The following is a 22,609-nucleotide window of genomic DNA, read 5'->3' as shown; positions in this document are numbered from 1 at the left end:
ATGCCTCTACATTTGGAAAGAGACTATACAAGTTTAACTTTCATGGGAGGTGTGCAAGGAGGAAACCTTTGCTCTCTAAGAAAAACATAAAGGCGTAAACGAAATACAGCATTCCAGGAAAATAACCTCCTACCAACTGTGAAGCATGGAGGTGGAAGTGTCATGGTTTGGGGATGCTTTGCTGAAGCAGGACCTGGCCAGCTCACCATCATAGAATCCACCATGAATTCTACCGTATATCAGAGGGTGCTTGAGGAACATGTGAGACCATCTGTGAAAAAATTAAAGCTGGAGAGGAACTGGACCCTGCAACATGACAATGACCCAAAACATACCAGTAAATCCACCAGGGACTGGCTAAAATCTAAGAAATGGAGAGTCCTGGAATGGCCGAGTCAAAGCCCAGATCTTAATCCCATTGAGATGCTGCGGGGTGACTTGAGCAGGCTGTACATGCAAGAAACCCCTCAAACATCTCACAGCTGAAAGAATTCTGCGTTGAAGAGTGGGGTAAACTTTCCTCAGACCGAGTGCCCAACTGTCAATCACATTCATACCCGTTGGCTATGCCACCGGGAGTAATTTGGGGTTCAGTGTCTTGCCCAAGGACACTTCAACATGTAGCCTGAGGGAGCTGGGGATCGAATCTCCGACCTTCCAATTGAAAGACAACCGACTCTACCACTGTGCCACAGCCGCCCAACTGACAAATTCAGACCTTCCCCAACTTCCTCCATTGGCCCTAACAACCTGTGGGCTGATTTTTATTTAAAGCACTCGGAACGGTTTTTCCGGGACTCAAGAGGATGTGACATATCTGTGCGTTCGCAAGTACATCTGCCGAGCGCTCATTCAACGCCACTACAGTCAGCAGTGTGCAACACAAGACAACGCAAGCTGGGAAATGGAGATGGATAATGCCAACAAACGACCGGTGTGCCAGATAAACTGGTGCTTGAATTAACTGGTGACGGTCAAAGATGAGTGTGGGTGTGGCTTATGAGTCTGTTGTACCCAAACAAGGAAATAAATTACTCTACTTCTCTGCTGCTATATTTCACTCTATTTCACTATATTCACTTTGAGACATTGTCAGTCACACAGATTGCTGGAACATTCATTTTTCTGTGGACAACATTACATGTCAATGGTGGACCGTACACTCGCCACCGCTGATCACTACAAACCTGTCGTCTCTGCTACTGTTTTCTTAAAATAACGTAATGCCACGGAAACATCGAGTAAATAGAGAGGATAGTCAAATCGTTGAACGCGTCACAATAACTGGTCAGCTGAAGTTTGAATTAACTTGTGATGTTCCGCTGTGTGCGGCTGTGGTTGCAAAGGCCATCTCAGAGCTCGTTTTTATGATGCCAGAGCACTGACGTGCACAGATGACAAAAATTATCCACAAGTAACTGTCAAAAACTCCTGAATTCAGTTTCTATGTTATCTTGCTGCACAGTCTCTGGGAATTCCAACCTGCAAATCCGTTTAAAACGATGTCTAATGTAAGTGACTGTGTCGATACCTGTTCAATACTACAATAAACATCACTTTGTTCATGTTGTCTTTTTCATAATTGTGCCATGGCGGTTTTAATGTGTGAACACTTTTCATACAGAATATACGTAACACACTGAGTCTTAAGTTTAAATGTATATGCCGAGTTTAAAGCGTTCAAACTGTGGTGATACGCCCAAGTTAACTTGTGATAGTAGCCTACACAAGCAATGGATGTCTCACATCACCCTCTATTTAAATTTGTGCAAATGTGCTATTCAGAATGCTATTTTTGCAGAATAAGTAGATTATCGTTCTATTAATATGTGCATACCACTATACCTTTTGTGGCTACAGAGACAATAAAATGTCCGTATAGAAAAATTGGGATGCCGGATGCTCAAAGTAGAGCAAGGTGTTACACTCCAGGTAAATGCCAGGTGCTCTTCAAGGCTAAAAAGTTAGCTCTGAAGGAAGGCACGCTCGCACCGAGCCAAGGATGTCGTTTAAAATGCCTCCATGAATCAGGGCATAAAACAACAGTATCAAAGGAATAAACGCAGGCCGGTAGCGACCGCATCGGCCGTATACTTACTATACTATACTAAATATACAGATATTGTATCACATGTTAACCTGGGCATATCACCACAGTTTGACATACCTTTAATAATCTATCCACTGTGCTTTAAAGCATGCATACATTTACTATACTTAAGACTCAGTGTGCTACGTATATTCTGTATGAAAGAGTTAACACATTAAAACTGCCATGGCACAAATATGAAAAAGACAACATGAACAATGTGACAGTTTATTGTAGCATTGAACAGGTATTGACACAGTCACTTACATAAGACATCATTTTAAACGGATTTGCAGGTTGGAGTTCCCAGAGACTGTGCAGCAAGATTACATAGAAACTGAATTCAAGAGTTTTTGACAGTTACTTATGGATAACTTTTTGTCATCTGTGCACGTCAGTGCTCTGGCATCATAAAAACAAGCTCTGAGATGGCCTTTGCAACCACAGCTGCACACAGCGGAACATCACAAGTTAATTCAAACTTCAGCTGACCAGTTAATGTGTTCTTTTACACCACAGGTGACTCATGCTTTAGATGTATTGAGTTTGAGTTATTGTGACGCGTTCATCGATTTGACTATCCTCTCTATTTACTCAATGTTTCCATGGCATTACGTTATTTTAAGAAAACAGAAGCAGAGACGACGGTTTGAAGCGATCAGCGGTGGCGAGTGTACAGTCCACTATTGACATGTAATGTTGTCCACAGAAAAATGAATGTTCCAGCAAACTGTGCGTCTCACAAGGTCTCAAAAGACACCGATTAATTAATTAAATATAGCAGCGAAGAAGTAGAGTAATTTATTTCCTAGTTTGTCTACAGCGGACTCATAAGTAGAGATAGACCGATATGTTTTTTTCAGGGCCGATACCGATACCGATTATTAGTAGTCAAGGAGGCTGATAACCGATATTTGAAGCCGATATTCATTTGCAGTAAAAGTGAAAATATTGGCGTCAGAATGTTGAATAATACAAACTCCAACACTTAACTTTGTTTAAATGCCTTTAAGCATATGCATCAGAGCCAAAATAACCCAGTTTTGAATTGATCTCTTATCGGCCGTCGGATTAAAAAAAAAAAAAAAAAAGGCCGATGCCGATACGCGTCAAAATGCCGAATATTGCCTATAATAACAATGCCTATAATCAGCCTGGCCGATAATCGGTCTATCCCTACTCATAAGCCACGCTCACACACACACATCTGTGACCGTCACCAGTAAATTCAAGCACCAGTTAATCTGGCACACCGGCACCCACAGCAACACCAACACAAACTACACACAAGAATAAAATAGAAAAAAAAGTTTTATCAAGTGAAGCCCGTCTGACCAAACAGGAATGTGATTGACATCAGGGGAAAACTAGAGTCAACATCGGCATGGCATGCGAATCATGGAGACCTTCAATTGCTTTTGGGGATTAAAACAAATCCACAACTTATTGTTGTCATAGAAACAAAACCCACGTGCAGCGTTCTCTCAGTGGATGCAGCATTTTTTGTCTCACAGCACAAGTGCTTCATCCCAGCTCTCTCCAGCCGCCCTGCCCTGCCTGGCTAATGTTTGCTAATGCTTGTGATGATTTGCTGGTTCGCTGGCATAATTTGCCGTTTGGTTACAATGCACAATGCCGAAGTCATGTAGTGTATTTATGTTAGAGCTAGTTGGCTAACCTTAGCATGCTCGCTAATCTTATGACTATCAAAATACTATCCAAGTGTGTATGTCAATAGGCAATCCATCGTTTACCGGCAGAAAACCATGGCCTCAGACTTGCAGGTGCTGACTCTCATCCCAACCCGACCGCAAACTGTCCCACTGCCTGCTCCCAGTTTGATGAGCCGACAGAACCATATCATCTGCAAAAAGCAGAGTTGAAATGTTAAGGTCCCTGAACTGGAGACCCTCCTCCCCCCGACTGCGCCTTGAGATCCGGTCCATGAAATAACAATCATAAACACAATCGGTGACAAGGAACGACCCTGGCAGAGGTCAACACTCACTGGAAACGTGTCTGATTTTGTGCTAAGTATGTAGACACAGCTTTCACTTGGGTTATACAGAGACACACCCTCCGTTCTCCCTTTATAAAAATGGGAACCACCGCCCCAGTCCGCCACTCCACTACTGTCCCAGACCTCCACGTGACAATGAGGAGGTGTGTCAGCCAAGACAGCCCAACAATGTCTAGACCCTTTAGCATCTCAGGGCATCTCATCTACACCAGGCACCTTGCCACTGAGGAGCTTCTTGTCTACCTTAGCGACCTCTGCCACGGATATAGATAAGGCTTCCCCTGGACCTTCGAACTCTGCCTCCTCATCAGAGGGCATGTTTGTTGGGTTCAGGTGTTTCTCAAAGTGTTCCTTCCACTGTACGATGATATCCCCAGTCCGGGTCAGCAGTTATCCACCCCTGCTGAGGATAGCTTGAGCCAATCCCAGCTTCCCCCTCCTGAGTCGTCTAATGGTTTGCCAGAACTTCCTTGAGGCCAACCGAAAGTCCTTCTCCATAGCCTCCCCAAACTCCTCCCACACCTGGGTTCTTGCTTCCGCAACCACTGAAGCTGCAGCCCTTCTGGCCACCTGGTACCTGTCTGCTGCCACCAGACGCTAGCCAGGTCTGGCTCCAGGGGGTAGACGCGGTCTCCCTGATAGAGACAAGGTGGCTCTGCCACATTTTGCCTTTTCATAGAGGGAAAAGTATGCTAGTAAAATTGGTAAATGGACTGTACTCATATAGCGCTACATGTCACAGTCACCCGTTCACACACTCATTCACACCATGGTGGCAATAACCTAAGTGCCAATTTTCAATTGGGATCTATGCATTCATACCTGATGGCTATGCGACTGGTAGCAATTTGGGTCTTGCACAAGGACACTTCAACATGTGACTGTAGCAGTCAGGGATCCAACCACCAACCTTCCAAATGAGAGATGAGAGAGGTGAACTGTATTGTGGCCGGATAGTACAGATCGAATCTGATATTCGCAGTGTGAAGCTTCTGTTTGGAGTCCAAGAAAGTGGCACGTTGTTTGTTGCTGAAGTCAGGAAATATGTGGATTCTTGAGTCATCATAGGTAAGAGGACCTTTCTCGCGCGCAAGATGCAGGTCAGTGAAGTAGCTTCACTATGAATGGCCGTGGCTTGTTGTCACCTTCTCTCGGTTGAGGAGCTGCACTTCTATGGGCTCTGTCTACAGATGGCGTTAACGCAAAACTTTCTTCCCCTTACACCTTGATAAGTAGATTTGTGATTCATTCAGTTGGCTGTCCCTCTGCATTTTCTTTTATCCCCACAAGGCAACTATTTTGCCTTCTGACTGTTCTTGTTTTAATTTGAATGAGAGGGGGAATTGGCCTAGCTCTGCAGACTTGGTTTGGACACTTTCTGTTGTCTCACTCTGTGAGAGAAGTCTGTGCTTCTGATTGATTAATGGGCCCTAAACTTCACTTCCTTATAAAAGGATTGGCTCAATCATACTTTTGAAAATCTTTAGCCACATCTTTATTCAGTGGTTTAATTTGAAAATGATGTAATACGTTCTACGGGCTTTATCAGCCACAGCACTCACAGCCTTAACAAAATGTCCTGAGGTAGTAATTAGACCCAGGTATGTATATTCCATTGTAAGACCTAGTATATGCGGTTGAGCTGAAATGTTTGAAAGTGCAGTGTCGCCATTCCTTGTAGTTACGCCATTATTCCCTATCTTGCACATTTAGCCTCATTTCCTGTTGCCCACGTCATGCACTTGCACCCTGTAATTCTAACTTACCTTGTCTTGAGCACCTCATTTATCTTCTGCTCCAGGTCTATCCTCTTGCTTCGTTCTCTCTCTAGCTCCTGCCGCAGAGAGTCCACATTGGTCTCTTCCCGAAGCTTTCTCAGCTCCTCCTCTAGAAATCACAGCACAAGTGCTGGAGATAAGTTTCTTAAATTTGGATATGAAAACAATGCAACAAGAAAAGCAGCACATTCACAACATTCAGAGTCATGAAACAGTTATCAAAAAGAGGTCTGATATAAATAATATAAATAGATTATTATTAGATTTCATTCAGCTTTTCAACTATTGCTGAAATAAATATGGATATGATTCATACAAATCAGGGGTTTCCCCAACAGGAAAAAAAGTATGATGCTGTGTTTTGCTGGCATTTAGTGGGTCCACTGCTTCTGTCCCCTGCTCTAAATTGGTATTTTAGTGAAGGCGGGGCTCAGCTCCTCAACACAGACACAGACAAACTGTCATGTGGAAGAGGCTGACACAGTCAAGACAGGAGGGAACAAAGTCAATAAATGCCAACAAACAGCTTCAAGTGCGATCAGACACAGATGCCGACAGGCAGTGCACAGGGCGTTTTTTTTATTTTTTATTATTATCATCAATAACATCAACAAGGCCAATATAGTCATCATCATCATCATGAATATCCTAATCAACATCAACAACATCCTCAATGTCATCATCATCAACAGCTTCAATATCAATATCAAGTGCAGAGGGCCTTGAGCTTTTTCTTAAAGGTGGAAAGGGACTCAGAATGGAGTTTGGTAACGGACGTTCAGGTAGGCAGGAGACGTTTTCGGTGCTATTTTGTAAGCAAGCAACAGGGTTTTGAATTTGATGCGAGCAGCAACTGGGAGCCAGTGGGGGCATATGAACAGTGACATGCTGTTTTGGGTTGATTGAAGACCAGTCGTGCCGCTGCTTTCTGGATTATCTGCAGAGGTTTGAATGTGCATGCAGGAAGGTCTGCCAGTAGGGAGTTGCAGTAGTCAATGCGTGATATTATGAGAGCCTGTACCAGCAGTTGGGTTGCATGCTCTGATAGGTAGATATTGATCTGTGCTAGCATAGAGGGACTGGCTGAGATCTCAAGGAGCTCAGTCTTGGATAGATTGAGCTGAAGGTGGCGTTCTTTCATGACGAGATCCGTACCGAGACTGTAGTGTCGTCTGGTGGGAATGACAGGACGAGCCGGGTATCGTCTGCATAGCAATGGTATAAGAAACCATGGGCGCAAATGATTGCACCAAGTGAGGTGGTATATATTGAAAAGGAAGGGGACCGAGCACTGACCCTTGAGGCACCCCTGTGAATAAGCTGTAGGGTTTGGACACTTCACCTTTCCAAGATACTCTAAAAGATCTCCCTGAGAGGTAGGACATGAACCATCGGAGGGCAGATCCTGAGATACCAAGCTCAGAGAGAGAGGAGGATTTGGTGGTTCACCGTGTCAAAGGCAGGTGACAGATCTAGCAGCAATAAAGAAGGAGTGAAATGTTTTCTGCGGAGAACGCCTGTGTTTTTTAGCTACAGGTAAGGCAATGCTTTGACATTTTGTGTTGCTTTGAACATGTGAATGTTGTTTCTTTTGCATCTAAGCTCGTCCAGTTTCTTATTAAGTTTTCCTTCACGTAACATCCGACCATTTAAACGCTTTCAGCTTTGCCGATACAGCTTGGAAAATCTAAATAAGCCATTACTTTTTGAGGTGAGTGAAACATTGCAAATATCATCTGATCATTACCGGCAGTTAAAAAATATTACTTTATGTCACTGACGGGATGTGGTGGATTTGTCAGTTCTGTAACTAGTGCACAAGCACAAGAAATGGGAGGGACCGGTGATAGCGAAGTCATGACGAGGCTTTCTAGTTCCAAGTCATGACTTGGAAGTCTATGCAAAAAAAGATGTTTACACAATTTTAATGAAACTTTTTATGAATCCTCCCAGTTCAATGAATCCCTGGATGTAATGGACACTGCTCAGCTTGTTCTATTTGTCAGGATGGCTTTCCATGATTCTACAACAAAAGAGGAACTCCTCATGCTTTTGCACCTAAAGGACAGAATGGTAGGTGAGGATATTTACAGTGAGCTTAAAAAATATGTCAGCAAAAATGACATCTCCGTTCATAAACTGGTGGCAATTACTACTGATGGGGCCCCAGCAATGCGCAGTGTGCGTTCTGGTTTTATAGCACTCTCAGACAGCATTCAGTTACAGCTATCACACTGACTTGAGTAACATGACTGCAACAGTTTTGCCTTCTGATGGCACTGTGAAAAATCATGCTGCATAAGATGGGACATAGAACTGTGCTTAATTGCACTGACTGATAATTTTGTTAGTACACATTACAGTTCTACTTTCTAAAATGCATACAGTTAACAATGGCAATTGATATGATCTTTTTTTTCTTTGTTGTCTAATACGAACAAAATAATTCCTTCATACAAATGGAAAATAGACCACATGCCTTCATTTTAATGTGTTGGAATTAAGTTAAATAAAGCCTAAATAAAAGGCCTTAAGTTGAAACTTCAATCTGGGATGTCTTTCTTAACGCTTCAGTAAGTAGATCTTGCCTTTCACCAAGGCCGTAATGCATCCTGGGCTTAAAAAGGTGACCACTGCAGTAGAGAATATAGACATGGGTTCAAGCAGCAAAAATAAGTAAATGTGTGAATAAGTGTCAGTGTAAAAATATTTATAAATACATAGTTAGCGAACAGCTAATAATATAACTATTACTAATGATATAACTATCATTAGTTCTACTAGCTACTAGAACTAATAGTGGAACTTATTTCAGCTATCTTTAGTCTTCTTCATTACTCATATATTTATCAACTTTTACTGCTCTGAGTATCCACACAAGAGTGATGACATGAGACTGTTTCATACGTTAAGTCTGCTCGGTAACCAACGCATGCACGGTAAAACAACCGTGTTGCTCTGCCGTCCTCGTTTATTGACTTCAACAGAGATTTCACAATAATACACCTGTCTCCTGGCCACTTGACTACGGATGCTGCACAGGACTGCAACAAAAGTCAAGGAAGTGAAATACATTATTAAAAAAAATGTTCAACAGCATTCCCAAAAATGAAACAGAAATATATATCTCACTGCACTTCAGCAAATTAAATTATTCAAACAATATAAACCAACTTATCACTGATAAATGACGCTTACAGAATTAATAGTCTGGTAGCCACCATAACTGCCGCAACAGATCTGGCAGGTCCAGGCAGGTCAAGGTAGCTACCAGCATTTCCCCTGGCAGGTCCCTGTAGCCACCATAACTGCCGCGGCAGGTGGCGGTAGCTATTGGCAGTTCCCCTGGCAGGTGCTGGCAGCCACCAGAACTGCCACTACATCTTTGGCATGTCGCGGTAGCTACTAGGAGTTCCCCTGGCAGGTCCTGGCTGCTCCTGAATGTGCCGGAACGCTATTAAAAAACACTGGGGCGGCTTTACACCGGAGTTGCTTGGCCCAATGTAAAATGACAAAGGTGGCATGAGGACGGAGTTTCGTTACGGCGCTGAGGCGGAACCGCATTGTAAAAAGGGCTTTTGTTTGCTTTCTTTTGACAACTCAACTAGAGTCCCCGTTGCAGCAAAGTCAGACAAAGGAGAAGAATCTTTTTGCTTGTGACATTCAGAGACATAAAAACAGATGTTCAGAGTTCAGACAGAATACATATGGTGATTTTTTAAGTCTTTAAATTAACTTAAGTATTGACAAGCAAAATTGATATCAGTGATTAGGAGGTACTCTGCACAAAAAACAGATCTAAGGCAAATATTTCTAGAAAGACAGAAAATGGGAGGGCAACTCTAGAATTCTGAAGGACATATGGAACTGTGCAAGTGCATCACCATATGTGTATTTGAAAGGTTAAATAGTTTTTACAACAACACTTATAACTTTTACAAAAAGCTCTCATAATTTAACAATAATAATAATGAATACTTCAATATAAGTAAGGAAATATAGCGTGCGTTTGTATGTTGGGGGGTCTAGGGGGTCTCCCCCAGGAAATTTTGAGTGTCAAAACCTTTATTTCCTGTATTTTTGGTTTATTTTATGCCCCAGTTTGTGATGGAAGTGTCTTTATTTGTAAATGAAAACAAATAATATAATGTCTGGTACTACTGGTATAATGTTGTCCATGCAGAAATCAAATGAAAGAGAGAGACAGCTTTACCTCTTCACTTAAGCTGCTATCTCTCTGCCTCCTGACAGAATTATCAAAAATTTGACCATAATAGGTGGATTAACTTTATATTTAATTCCATGTTTGCCAAATTGTATGATATGTTTTGCCGAAATGCAGTTGCATTAGACTTTTTCTCATGGTGAGTCATAGTGAGTTTGAAAACGGGCAATGACTATGAAATAAATAATGTTTAAACGCACTGTACACTGACGGACTGCTGGAGAGAGCGAGAGCGAGGGGGAGAGCAAGAGGGCACATGCCGGTACATATAAGAGCAGAACTGCGGAAATAAGAGGAAAACTAGTCATGATGATGAAACCCGATGTAGCTCTATGTAACTCTCGGAGTCTCTGTTAACAGAGACAAGCGGAGTGACATTGTCAGACAATGTCCGCGTTTAATAATCGCTACAGTCACGGAACATACGAGTCTGTCCAGTCTTAAAAACTCGGTTTTCTCTACTGCTCTCATTTTGGAGCACGCCATGTCTACTTTTCCCTAACTCACTTATTTTCTCCCACTGTGTCTCTGTAACTCTCTTCTCGGGTGGCTCTTCAGTCTGTATCTGCCACACCCCTTTCCATCAAAACAGAGTGAAACCCTGCCTCCATGAAATGTATAAGCCACACCCCTTTCATTAAAACAGAGTCCACCCCGCCCACGTGACAGGTATAAGCGACGGCCAAATAACAAGCCACGGCCCGTTATCTGAATATGCCATGCCCTATTCAAACCAGAAATAAGCCCCGCCCCTGTGACAGGTTTAAGCCACACCCATTTCACAAACCAGCCAAGCCACGCCCCTTCACACTGAGCCACGCACCAGTGACATGAATAAGCCCCTTCCCTTCACACTGAGCCATGCCCCTGTGACATGAATAAGCCACAACCTTCTCACAAAACAGCAAAGCCTTGCCCCTTCACAACGAGCCACGTCCCCGTTACATGCATAAGCCACACCCCTCTCACAAGACAGCAAAGCCACGCCCCGTGACAGGAATAAGCCACACCCCTTCACATCGAGCCATGCCCCTTCACAAAACAGCCAAGCCCCGCCCACGTGAGAGGACTTAGCCCCACCCCTTTCCCAATACAGCCAAGCCCCGTCCCGTGACAGGAATAAGCCCCGCCCCTTTCACGAAACAGCCATGCCACGCCCCCTTCAAAAGAAGCCCCGCCCCGTGACATGAACAAGCCACGCCCCACTCACAAAACAGCCAAGTCCCGCCCCCGTGACAGGAATAAGGCACGCCCCCGGGACAGGAATAAGCCACGCCCCTTTCACACCGAGCCACGCCCCGTGACAGGAATAAGCCACGCCCCTTTCACAAAACAGCCAAGTCCCGCCTCATGACAGGAATAAGCAACGCCCCCGTGACAGAAATAAGCCCCACCCCGCGACATAAATAAGCCCCGCCCCTTTCACAAACAGCCAAGCCCCGCCCCTGTGACAGAAATAAGGCCCGTCCTGTTCACAAAACAGCCAAGCCCCCCCGACAGGAATAAGGAAATTTATCCTAAAAATATCCTACCTGACCACGCCCAATTCAACCCCAGCATCAGGGAAGTTAACAAAATACCAATGGCAATAACTCGAGTTTGGATTCAAACTAATTTCTAGAACTTTTAGATGCTTACAAGTATGTACATAAGACCCTAAATTACATGGTTAGAAGGATTTACAGGGGCTTTAAGTGGGGCCACTCTACTGAAATGGCTGTACTCTCGGAAACGGAATCACTGCATCTGGCTAAAGCTGCTAGACAGTACTCAGCTATATTGCTGCTAGATCTGCCTTTGACACAGTGAACCACCAAATCCTCTTCTCAACCCTCTCTGATAACTGTTAATTGATATGAGGATTTAACAGTGGACAAGAGGAGATAATCAATATGGTGTTATCTAGTTTGGGTGAGGCAGTTCATTCTGTACCAAATAATGTTGAAGTTAGAAGATGAAAATAGTAGATCAAATACTTGAGCGTGCATCAAGGAATGTAGCCTTGCTTTTTTGTTTGAAAAATCATTGTTACTCTCATATACTATGTTCAATCTTCTTCATATTTTCTATGATACACAGCCTGAACACAACAACATGCAAATATTTCCCATTATGCATAGCACCCCCTAATGGCTACAGGAAATGTCATGTTTTAAGCTACAAGCCAGTCCTCCAAGGAAGTAAAACATGTTTTCAAACATCAAATTTTGGTCAGGAAAGCCTTAAGACCATTATTAAGGTTTGTAGAAAAATCTGTGAGTTTTCATCAGAGGCCGTTACAATTGCGACGCGGTGAATATAACATTCGCCATGATACTTTATCATATCTGCACCAAATTTTATATGCTTGATAAGTCCCGACCTGAACACATCCATAGACTATTTCTTAAATAGTCACAGCGCCACCTACTGGCATCAGGAAGTCACTGTTGCTATATTTCCATGTACAATTCCTATCAGGTTGGACGTACCCCTTTCAGATGTGGTCAGAAACATCCCAATATCTTTGCCGTGCTCCATTACGAAACTCTTAGAGTATGTCTCTATCTGTTGCCATGGCAATGCATTGTTCGCCATTAACAGGAAGTAATGTTTTCTGGGGCTTAAAATACTTGCATGCCATAAAACATACAGCCATGAAACTGGGTAGACATATCCCCAGTGAGGAAATGGGAAGATTTATGTGGGTTTTGTTAGTGGGCATGGCTAAAGGACTCAGTGGCGCCCCCTACAATTTTGCAAAGATTCCGCCCCCACCGACCGTTTGTATTGGATTTATGAAATTTGCTGCACATACCGCAAATTCTCAAATAGTGGGCGGGGCCTTTATTTACCTTAGCTGCAGAAGGTACCAGGCTTTTATATGAAGCAGGCTTATGTTAGAGACAGGCCGTTATTTCTAATTCCTTGTGTACATGTGGTTATTATGAAGCCTAATTTTTTTATGATCCGCTCTGTTGTTTTTTCCAGTACCTGATTATTTTCCTTGTTTCCTTTATTCCTTGTTGTTTTCCTTCCTTGTTTCCTTCATACTTGTGTCCTTCCATCCTTTCTTGTTTCCTTTCCATCCTTCCTCGTTTCCTTCCATCCTTCCTTGTTCCCTTTATTTCTCGTTTCCTTTCTTCTTTTCTTGTTTTGTTTATTCCTTGTTTCCTTCCTTGCTTCTTCCTTTATTTCCTGTATTTTCTTCCATCCTTCTTTGTTTCCTTTATTCATTAATTCCTTCCATCCTTACTTGTTTCCTTTATTCCTTGTTTCCTTCCTTTCTTTTTTTCTTATTATGTTAATTCCTAATTTCCTTCCTTTCCTCTTCCTTTATTTCCTTCTGCCCTTTTCTTGTTTCCTTTATTCCTCGTTTCCTTCCATAGTTCCTTGTGTTCTTTTTTCCTAGTTTCTTTCCATCCCTACTTTCCTTTTATCCTTCATTGTTTCCTTTTTCCTTATTTCCCTTATTCCTTGTTTCATTCCATCCTTCATTGTGTTATGGCTGTATGTGTTCCCTGCACTGTTTGTCCCTTTTGCCTTTCTGTTGTGTGTTCCCAGCTGTGCCTTCCCAGCTCTTCCCTGTCGACTGCAGAATAAGGCTCACCTGGTTTTGGGTTCTTAAAAACCCCAGACATGCCATCTAAAGACAAAGAGGCTTCTGGAGTGGGGACTGCAGTGATTCTGACTGGGATTTTGTGTTGTTGTGTTCTAGTTGCTTTTGTTAGCCTTCAGTTAATGATTTGGTTGTTTAATTGTCATTTAATAAATCCCATGTATTTGAGAGTCTTAAGGTGTTCACATGGTTATTTTGGGTCAATTGTGGATAGTTGTCAGCCCCATAGGGCCTTCTTAGGGTGGTGCATAACACTTTTCTTTCTTCCATTATTCCTTGTCTCATTTTTCCTTATTTCCTTCCATTCGTCCTTTATTCTTTGTTTCCTTCCATCCATTCTTGTTTCTTTTATTCCTTTTTCCTTCAATCCTTCCTTGTTTCCTTTCTTTTTTTCTTCCTTCCATTATTCCTTGTTTCCTTTCCATCCTTCCTTGTTTCCTTCCATCCTTCCTTTATTCCTCTTTCTTTGTTTCATTCCATTCTTCCTTGTGTCCTTCCACCCTTCGTTGTTAAAATTATTTATTGTATCGTTCCATCCTTGCAAATGCATTAACATCAAACGTCAAAAGTCAAAAACACACAAACCCAATTAACGCATGCATAAGGACTAGCTTTGCTAAAGTAACCACTGGTGAGTGTAGCTTCTATTAGCTACCTGGCATTTGCCGTGCAGCTAGCGGTAGGCTACGTTTAGATAACTCTGCCCGGTGTCGGGCTCTTGAGCACAGTGAAGTGATGGTGTTAACTCCTCTAATGAGCATAGGGGCTTCGGGCGTTCAGAGAAGTTTGAGGAGTGAACGCTAACACACCCTTGTGCTCAGAGCCCGACAACGGGCAGAGTCAGCTGATAGTACCGCTAGCTGCACACGGCTAACTTAGATCCATAGCTAATGGAGGCAACACTTTCACTTCACTGAATTTGAAGCCTGTTTCTTCTAATGGAAGCTGTTTGATTGCCCTTGTCGTCCACTACAGTACTTCTGTGTGAGCCGCTAGCAACAAGTTGGGTAGAATTTTTTGCTTATAGCATTTAATGCATGTTAAAGAAATACGGTCTCAGAATTAGGAAAAAAACTGACATTGCGATAACTTTTTGTTCTGCAATATTAATCAGGATTTTAAAAAATACAGGAAATTATACCATAAATGTAGTGTGTTTTCATGTCCATATAAACAACCAAAGGCTTCTTGTTATTATTTGGGACTTTTAAGTCCATTTTCTTCCAACAAAAAAAAAACCCCTCTCCTACTTTTAACACATTTGGTTCATTGACTGACACCTGCAATAAAAAGTAGATTGAGTATAGGTGGAGCAACAAGTTTCTTTATAAAATTAAATACAAATGGACTTGCGTGCTACAGTTGTGTTCTACGGTATGTCATCATACCATGTCATATAATTTCTATCAGTAACTTTTTGAAACAAAAGCTCACGCCGTGAGTGCGTGGGAGGTCTAGCTGCTTAATGTAAACACTCCTCCACTCCATGAACGGTCCGTTTATGAAGCCGCAGCATTAACGAGCACCAGGATTAGGTGACGCTAATCACGGGAAAACACTCACTTATTAGCCAGCTTGCGTAATGTAGTGTCTGCCTCGATCATCCGGCCATCATGATCTGTGACGGCAGCAGGGTTGCATGCTTGTTAACAGTTTACAGGCAGGTTAAACAGAAACTGCACTAATATGATAACAGACAGACATTTCTGTAGATTAGTCATGGAAAACAAGAAACAAGTAAGTTTTCGTTTTGCACAGAGCAACAATAAAGTAGCTGTGACGTGTTTCACTTAATTTGCGTCACTCTTGCACGTCCTGCAATGTGACTATTGCACATGCACACATTGCAACTGTGATTGTTAAACGATATAATGTGCAGCCCTATGATAACGACTTTGCAGCTTAACTCAGAACCATTGAGGAGAGTTGTCAGTCACCCATACATTCAAAACTAGCAAAAAAGCAAGCTGTTTGCATCCCAGAGTATACATTAGGTTTGGCTGCCAAACACTGCTGGCTAATGTACAGAAGAATTAGTAATGTTACTAAAGTCTACAGCAAAAATGGCACTAAGATCCTGATTTTGAAAAAACTTACTGAGATTGAGATTGCTTTTGTGACGTTTTATCTTATCAACAGCTCCACTGTAAAGCAGCTTAACGCTGTCAAAGGTGCAGTCCTCCATCTTGCAAAAACCATGTCTTTGCAGTTGGCCCGTCCCGGGGAAGCTGCAGGAACGGGGTGGCAGAGTAGTTGACTTGGTTCTTTCTTGAATTCCAGCCATGTTATATAGTTTCTCCTGGTCTGGTCCAAATTGATTACCTCAAGATTTTCAAAGCCCATTAAACTTAAGGTATATGTTCCATGTTTTGTTGTCCAATCCAGGGACAAAGACGAGGTAATCGACTGGTAACCTGGTGCTAATCCGCCCCAGCTGTACCAAAGGCTGTCTTGACTGCCTCCATACACTTGTGATGGTCGGTGATGGTCACTGTTTAGAGTTGGTTTGAGTAGGTTAGGGAATCAGTAATGTAAGAAGTAGGCACCAGAGGTTGAGAGAGGTGGAGCTTTGCTGGGTGATCAGCAGACTAAGAGGGCCTGGAATCTGGGATTTCTGAGCATAGTAGGACACCAGGCACAGCCAAACACGCACACACACACACGCGCGCACGCACACACACACACACACACACACACACACACACACACACACACGTTTATGTTATCTGGATTTGTTTGATTTGAGTGGTTCCGCATGATCATGTCTTATGTGCTTTGTTTATTTTTCTTTGTGCATATTCGCAGATTTGCGTACGGATGCATGCACAGTTTATAACACCTCAAAGTAAAAGCACCGTGTGAGTTTTTCAATCCAGGTCAGAGACAATGGCTCCTTTCATTTAAGGAGGGTGGGGGCAGGGGGTGGGGCTTTCTGCGTAAGAGAGACAGAGAGCAATACAGAGACCACTGCTTTGCATTGGTCTGCCATTGTACCCATTCTCTACAATGTTTGCCATGACATTGCTTGACTCAAGCAGAAACAAAGGTTGAGCTATGTGGCCTCTAGCCAATAGGTTGATACACCATTCAAGACAGTGATCAAGGAAAAGAACAAGGGGAAAACAGGGGAAAATATAACCCCAGACTTGAAGAGTTTTTGAAAAGTTAAAAAGTAATAGGCAGCTTTATTCAATTGTGACACATGTTCATTTAGTTTTACCTTTGTTGAAGAAATATTTGGGATTTCTCAACATTTTTTATTGGGCTGCCCCCTAATCAATCTTGGAACCTTTACATGTCACTATTATTGTTGTTATTATTGTTGTGGTTATTATTATTGTTCATATAATTATTTTTAATGTTGTTGTTCCTGCCACATGCCACATCTGTTTGTGTAGCTCAACTTGATCACAATCTGCCTTTCGTGGCCATGGCTGTAAATTCAGTACCTGGGTAATGCCAAATAAACACCTCAGACCTACTCAGGCATTGTGTTGGATGAACTCCAGTTATATTGACCAAAAGTGAAATGATTTTGTTTTCACTGCAGCTTAGCAGCTGTAAAGTCTGTTTGATGCCCAAAACTGGGATGCACTTGTTATTCAGCCGGTTTTCCAAGTACTGGTGGGTATACTGTATTGTGAATACTTCTGCTTAGCCTTTATGTCTGTGTGTACCACTGCCTAGTGTGAACTAGGACAGCAGCTAGGACACTGTATTGATCAACCAGGCACTGTAGTGTAAAAAAGGCTGGCCTGTTTCCTCAGAGTGACCTTCAATACTCTACCAGAGTAGCCAGGGTTAAACAGGGTTTCTCTCTCATTCTCTCTCTCACACACACAGACACACAGACACACAGACACACAGACACACTCACACACCTCAAATGTTATGAAAAAACCCAATTAAAGCAGGATCTGTGTATTGCACACTGCAATGTAAGCATATATAACCCGATAAACACGTGCACACATTAGTCTGCCAGGACTAACATGAACATTAACACAAAAAATGCCATTGTGTCTGTTGGTCTATGTGACTATCCATATACATCCTACATACCTATATGTATTTGTGTTTTTCTAGCTTGCAAATATCGAGAACAAATAAACAAATAAATTAAAACAGTCAAGACAAGAGGACACAAAGACAATGATATTTAGAGACAGTCGTGAAAAGGAATAATAATAAAATCAAGAGAGAACTAAAGAGAGGGGGAGTAACAAATGATTAGGACACCAGGCCTGCTCATATAATTACATGAGTTAATTTCCACTTGCACTGCCCTCAGCCATTTTATCACCAGTAAGAGGGTCAGTTCAGCCCCAGCATGTCACCCATGAGACATATTCTAGTTGAGATATCTCTTTGCTTTGACATTATTTACTGTCATTATCAAAGAGCTATTGAGGGGTTATCAGTCAACTGTGTTCTTTTAGTGCTTATTGAAAATCTGACACGGACTGAGAAACATAAAAAAAGACACTTTTGCATTCCCACACTTGTCATGTCAGATGAACACACAAACTATAGAAGTGCAGATACAGATTTATGCTAAAACCCCTGCATAATTTACATATTCACTGTGTTTGGGTCTTCTATGGTTGCTGCTGTAAATCTTCAACCTAACATAGTTTTGCAGAATAGAAGATGAAAGAACCAGCCTTCATATAATTATTTTTATTTTTATTATTATTATTTTTTATATAGTAAATAAAATACTTGACTTATGCTCCATCAATTTTAATAAATTGAATGTAGGGCAGGCAAATCAAATTTGATCATTTTTTTCATCAAACTCAGCTAAGCTAGGTACCAAAAACTTAATTTAACTAAGTAACACTATTCTTATCAAATTGGTAGCATTCATACACAGCACTCCAACCTCTGCCTCAGTCTACAGTCCCTTTTCCACACCCTCCCCAATGAAGAACTGTGCATGTCCATGATAGGGATAAAAATTTAAAAAAACTCTCCAGGCTTGTGCTCTGACAGCACACACTCTGCCTTATAGCTTAAAAAAGTAGTATTGCGTACTCCACTTTTGAGGTGGTAGTCTCATAAAACTGACCTTGGATTTTTGCAATGTTTCCCACAATAGCCTCAAACAGTATTAAGAGATATAAACATATAAACAATATAGAAAACTCTGTGAGAGTTGACCAATCTATATTTTCATATTGCACATCCATAGCTGAATTGTGACAGCCATACTAAAGTAAGACCATCAATAAAATATGACAGCCGTAACTGGCCCTTACAACGCTAGCACTAGGTTGGATTCAGTCTCAGTTTGAGCTCAGCTTATAATTTTGCATAAAAGCTAGGTAATCATTTAGCATTTATCTCACTTTTAAAATATTGGACTAATTCTAAGCAATAATAATGCACGCCTATAGTGTAGGGGTGGTAGGATTCACGAATATGAATCGGTAACGGATTTTAATGTTAAGGATGCCATTTCATCGGTATGTGGGTCAGTTAAACTGTAATATGATTGGTCTATGGCCCGATTATAAAGGTATAAATTAATGATGCACCAATCAGGATTTTTAGGGCCGATACCAATTACCAATTTTTTAATAGTGAGATCGGCCGATCACCGATTTAAAGGCATTTTTCCAACCTTCTTTCTAAGATTATAAAAATCATAACACAGAGATAGAAATTAATAAATTATGATCTTAGTGTTTATTACCCATTGCACTCGATAACTGCACTGTTCAGACCAATTAAATGTGCTGCACATATGTAGACCATTAATGCAAATAAACTAATATATGGGCTGAAACCTGTAGGCTATGCAATCATATTAAACAACAAGTAAATAGGGCTCTCTGTATCAACTGTGTCCACAAGAGACAGCTCTGAAAAACTTAACCTAACAATGTTAAGGATAACAATTGGACAAAAATATAGAAATTAATAACAAATCCCAAACACATAAAAACGTAAGAGCGGAAAAGTATTCTGTTTATCCAGTTAAAAAACGACAAGTTTTAAGAACAAATGAACCCATTCTCTTTAAACAGTTAAACAAAAAGCTGTATTTGATAAAGCTTATAGTTAGGGCTGGCTCAGGCTTGGACTAGCCCATAGTTATGCTGCTATAGGTTTAGACTGCCGGGGGGATCTGACACACCAAGCTTCTCTGACTCTCTCTCTCTCTCTCTCTCTCTCTCTCTCTCTCTCTCTCTCTCTCTCTCTCTCTCTCTCTCTCTCTCTCTCTCTCTCTCTCTCTCTCTCTCTCTCTCTCTCTCTCTCTCTCTCTCTCTCTGACTCTCTCTCTCTCTCTCTGTCATATTAATGCAGCTCATTAACTCTGTATCTTCTGGTCCCATTAACATTACTAACCACATATCTTCCCGGGAGTTCTTGTGCTCCCTTGTCTTGAAGGTTCCTGAGGATCGTTGCTGCAGACCACCTGCTGCTGTGGACCTGCTCGACTGCAACAACTACTAACATCAGCCTTCCCCATAGTATCATTATTGTTGCTGCTAATGCTAATAGTAGACCTGTTGACTTCAACTGTTACAATTACGATTACCTCAGCCTTTATCATTACTCTGCTTCTCTCGCTAATTTATTTATTTATTTATTTATTTATTTATTTATTTAGCCAATCTTCACCCTAGTCTACCACTATTATTGGCATTGTAACCATAAGTATGTGTCTGTTGTTGTTCATGTAACAAGGACATATGTTGTTGTGGTAACAAGAACATATGTTGTTGTTGCTCTCTTTGCCTGTCTCTATCCTGCATCTCCTTCTATCCCATTTTCGGCCCATCCAGTCGAGGCAGATGGCTGTTCAACATGAGTCTGGTTCTGCTCGAGGTTTCTGCCTGTTAAAAGGAAGTTTTTCCTTGCCAATGTGCTGAATTGCTAAGTGCTACTCATGGTGGATTCATGTTGGGCCTCTCTTTAAATAACTTAACAAAGAGTCGGTCTAGACCTGCTCTTTCTGTAAAGTGTCTCGAGATAACCCTGGTTATGATTTGGCGCTATACAAATAAAATTTGATTGATTGATTGATATTTAATCAGGCCTGATCGACCTTCAAGTGCCAACAAGGAACTTTAACAACAGGCTCACATGTTTATAATGCCTGCAGTGGACAACCTCATCTAGTTGTTACGGAAGCGTATTGCTGTTACGCCAAAATAAATAAAAAAGATCAGTGTCATGTTATAACGTGATAAGTTTTATGTTATAATGCAAATAAACAAATCTACGGGCTGAAACCTGTAGGCTCTGTGATCATATTCAACAAGTAAATGGGGCTCTATGTATTGGACAAACATATAACACAAACTATTCTGCACTGAGAGGGGGAGAGCACCAGCACTGAGGGAGGGAGCGGGTGATCACGGACTGAAGCGATGACGGGATATACAACTTAGTTTGAAGATGATCCTCTACAGCTCTGTGTGAAATACAGTATACAAAGCAGACTGGGGTCTCTGTCAACAGTGACAGACAGACAGACAGAAAGATCTGCATGATTTACACAGATCGACGTTATTAAACATCTGTGTCCTCCACACTGCCTTTTTATAAGCTATGAACTGATTGAAGGTAACAGCTCCTGCTCGTGTCATTCACAGCATGTGGAGAGACGTACTTTATATTATAGTAACTGTAACTGTAATGACTGAAGCTTTAATGAATTCGGGTCAGCCCTACCCCTCTTCAAACAATAAACACGTGTGCGTCTCTTTCAGTTTCAAGTTTGCAGAGCATGTGTGACTTTCAGTAGGCTGAAACCTCCCTGCAATATCAGAACTAACACGTGGGGAGGGGCTAGAATGAGGGGAGATTGCCCAGTGCCACTAGTTAATCGATCGCGGAGGGCGAAAATGGGTCGCCAAATATACTACGACCATAAGCGCCAATCCTGTGGGTGCTTTGGGGACCGAGCGTGTGGGAAACCCTAGTAAAGTGCAATGTTCAAATAGGATGACTTTACTTAAACGTGAAATGGCTTTAGATTTTCTTATGGCTAGAAATTGAGGTCTTTGTGTAACTTTGGATTTGTGTCAGAGAAGAAGTGATGTACAACCTACAGGTGTTTGAGTGAATAATGTACTTGCATGTATAAAAGGCAGACTAAAGAAAGTTACTGTGCGCATTCAGCCAGAAACATTTGTTTGTTAATGTGTCCACTTGCAAGTGTTATAAAATTGTTGCTTTTCCTGTTGTCAGTCTTCTCATTCCTGATCTTTGCTGTCTGTTCTAGAAACTACCACGACATAGAGTTTGGCACGGCAATCTCCTAGGGTGCTCGGGCCCCAGAGCACCCACGGGATCGGCGCCTATGAGTACACTAAAAAGGATTTTAAAATGCATGGGGCTTTACAGGAAAAAGAATCAGTTCGATCCTCTGGAGGTTGCATCTTTTCTCATTGATCAGCTGGAGGGGGTGAATCGGCCAATCACCGATCACCTAATTAGAGCCCATAATAGCCAATTTTGATCGGTGCATCCCCAATATAAATTGGTTTACTACTACTGCTAATCCTGCATACTATGCTCAGCGTCTCCAATCTTGCAAGACTCTGACTCTCACCTTTAACCTTTTACAAGAGTAAAGTTAGTGTTCCTCACGGAGGCATTTGAACTTTACATGATGGAAGGGAAACTTTACAAAAGTCTGTCTGTTTGTATGCTTAAGTAATTAAGTACAACAGCAGCAATTTTAACTGTCAACTGGTGAGTTGGCATGGCAAAATCTGAGCAGCAACGAGGATGCTTGCATATACTAGAAACAAAGAAAAAAGGACCAAAATATTAAACGTTTCTAAGAATCTAGAGCCCCTTTTACACTGCCAAGGTGGGATTGAGGCGGAATGGTGGGCCAGAGGCGGAACCCATTCCAGCTAGCATCCAGCCAGCATTG

At 41.9% G+C, this 22,609-nt stretch overlaps 1 protein-coding gene across 3 annotated transcripts in view; it reads right to left on the bottom strand.

Annotated features, from left to right (window-relative positions):
• gramd4a (GRAM domain containing 4a) overlaps positions 1-22,609 on the bottom strand; it is a 101,188-nt gene that overhangs the window by 45,263 nt on the left and 33,316 nt on the right. For all 3 annotated transcript variants that reach the window (XM_069670822.1, XM_069670824.1, XM_069670823.1), the window contains exon 3: positions 5,876-5,996. In XM_069670822.1, coding sequence (XP_069526923.1) covers positions 5,876-5,996 — 121 coding nt within the window. The remainder of the gene's footprint in view (positions 1-5,875; positions 5,997-22,609) is intronic.

Source organism: Semicossyphus pulcher, unplaced genomic scaffold, assembly GCF_022749685.1.
Source record: "Semicossyphus pulcher isolate SPU_LCO1_2020_fin unplaced genomic scaffold, fSemPul1.0.p SCAF_20, whole genome shotgun sequence".
In the NCBI taxonomy this organism is placed as follows: domain Eukaryota; kingdom Metazoa; phylum Chordata; class Actinopteri; order Labriformes; family Labridae; genus Semicossyphus; species Semicossyphus pulcher.
This window is presented reverse-complemented; position numbering and strand designations above follow the sequence as displayed.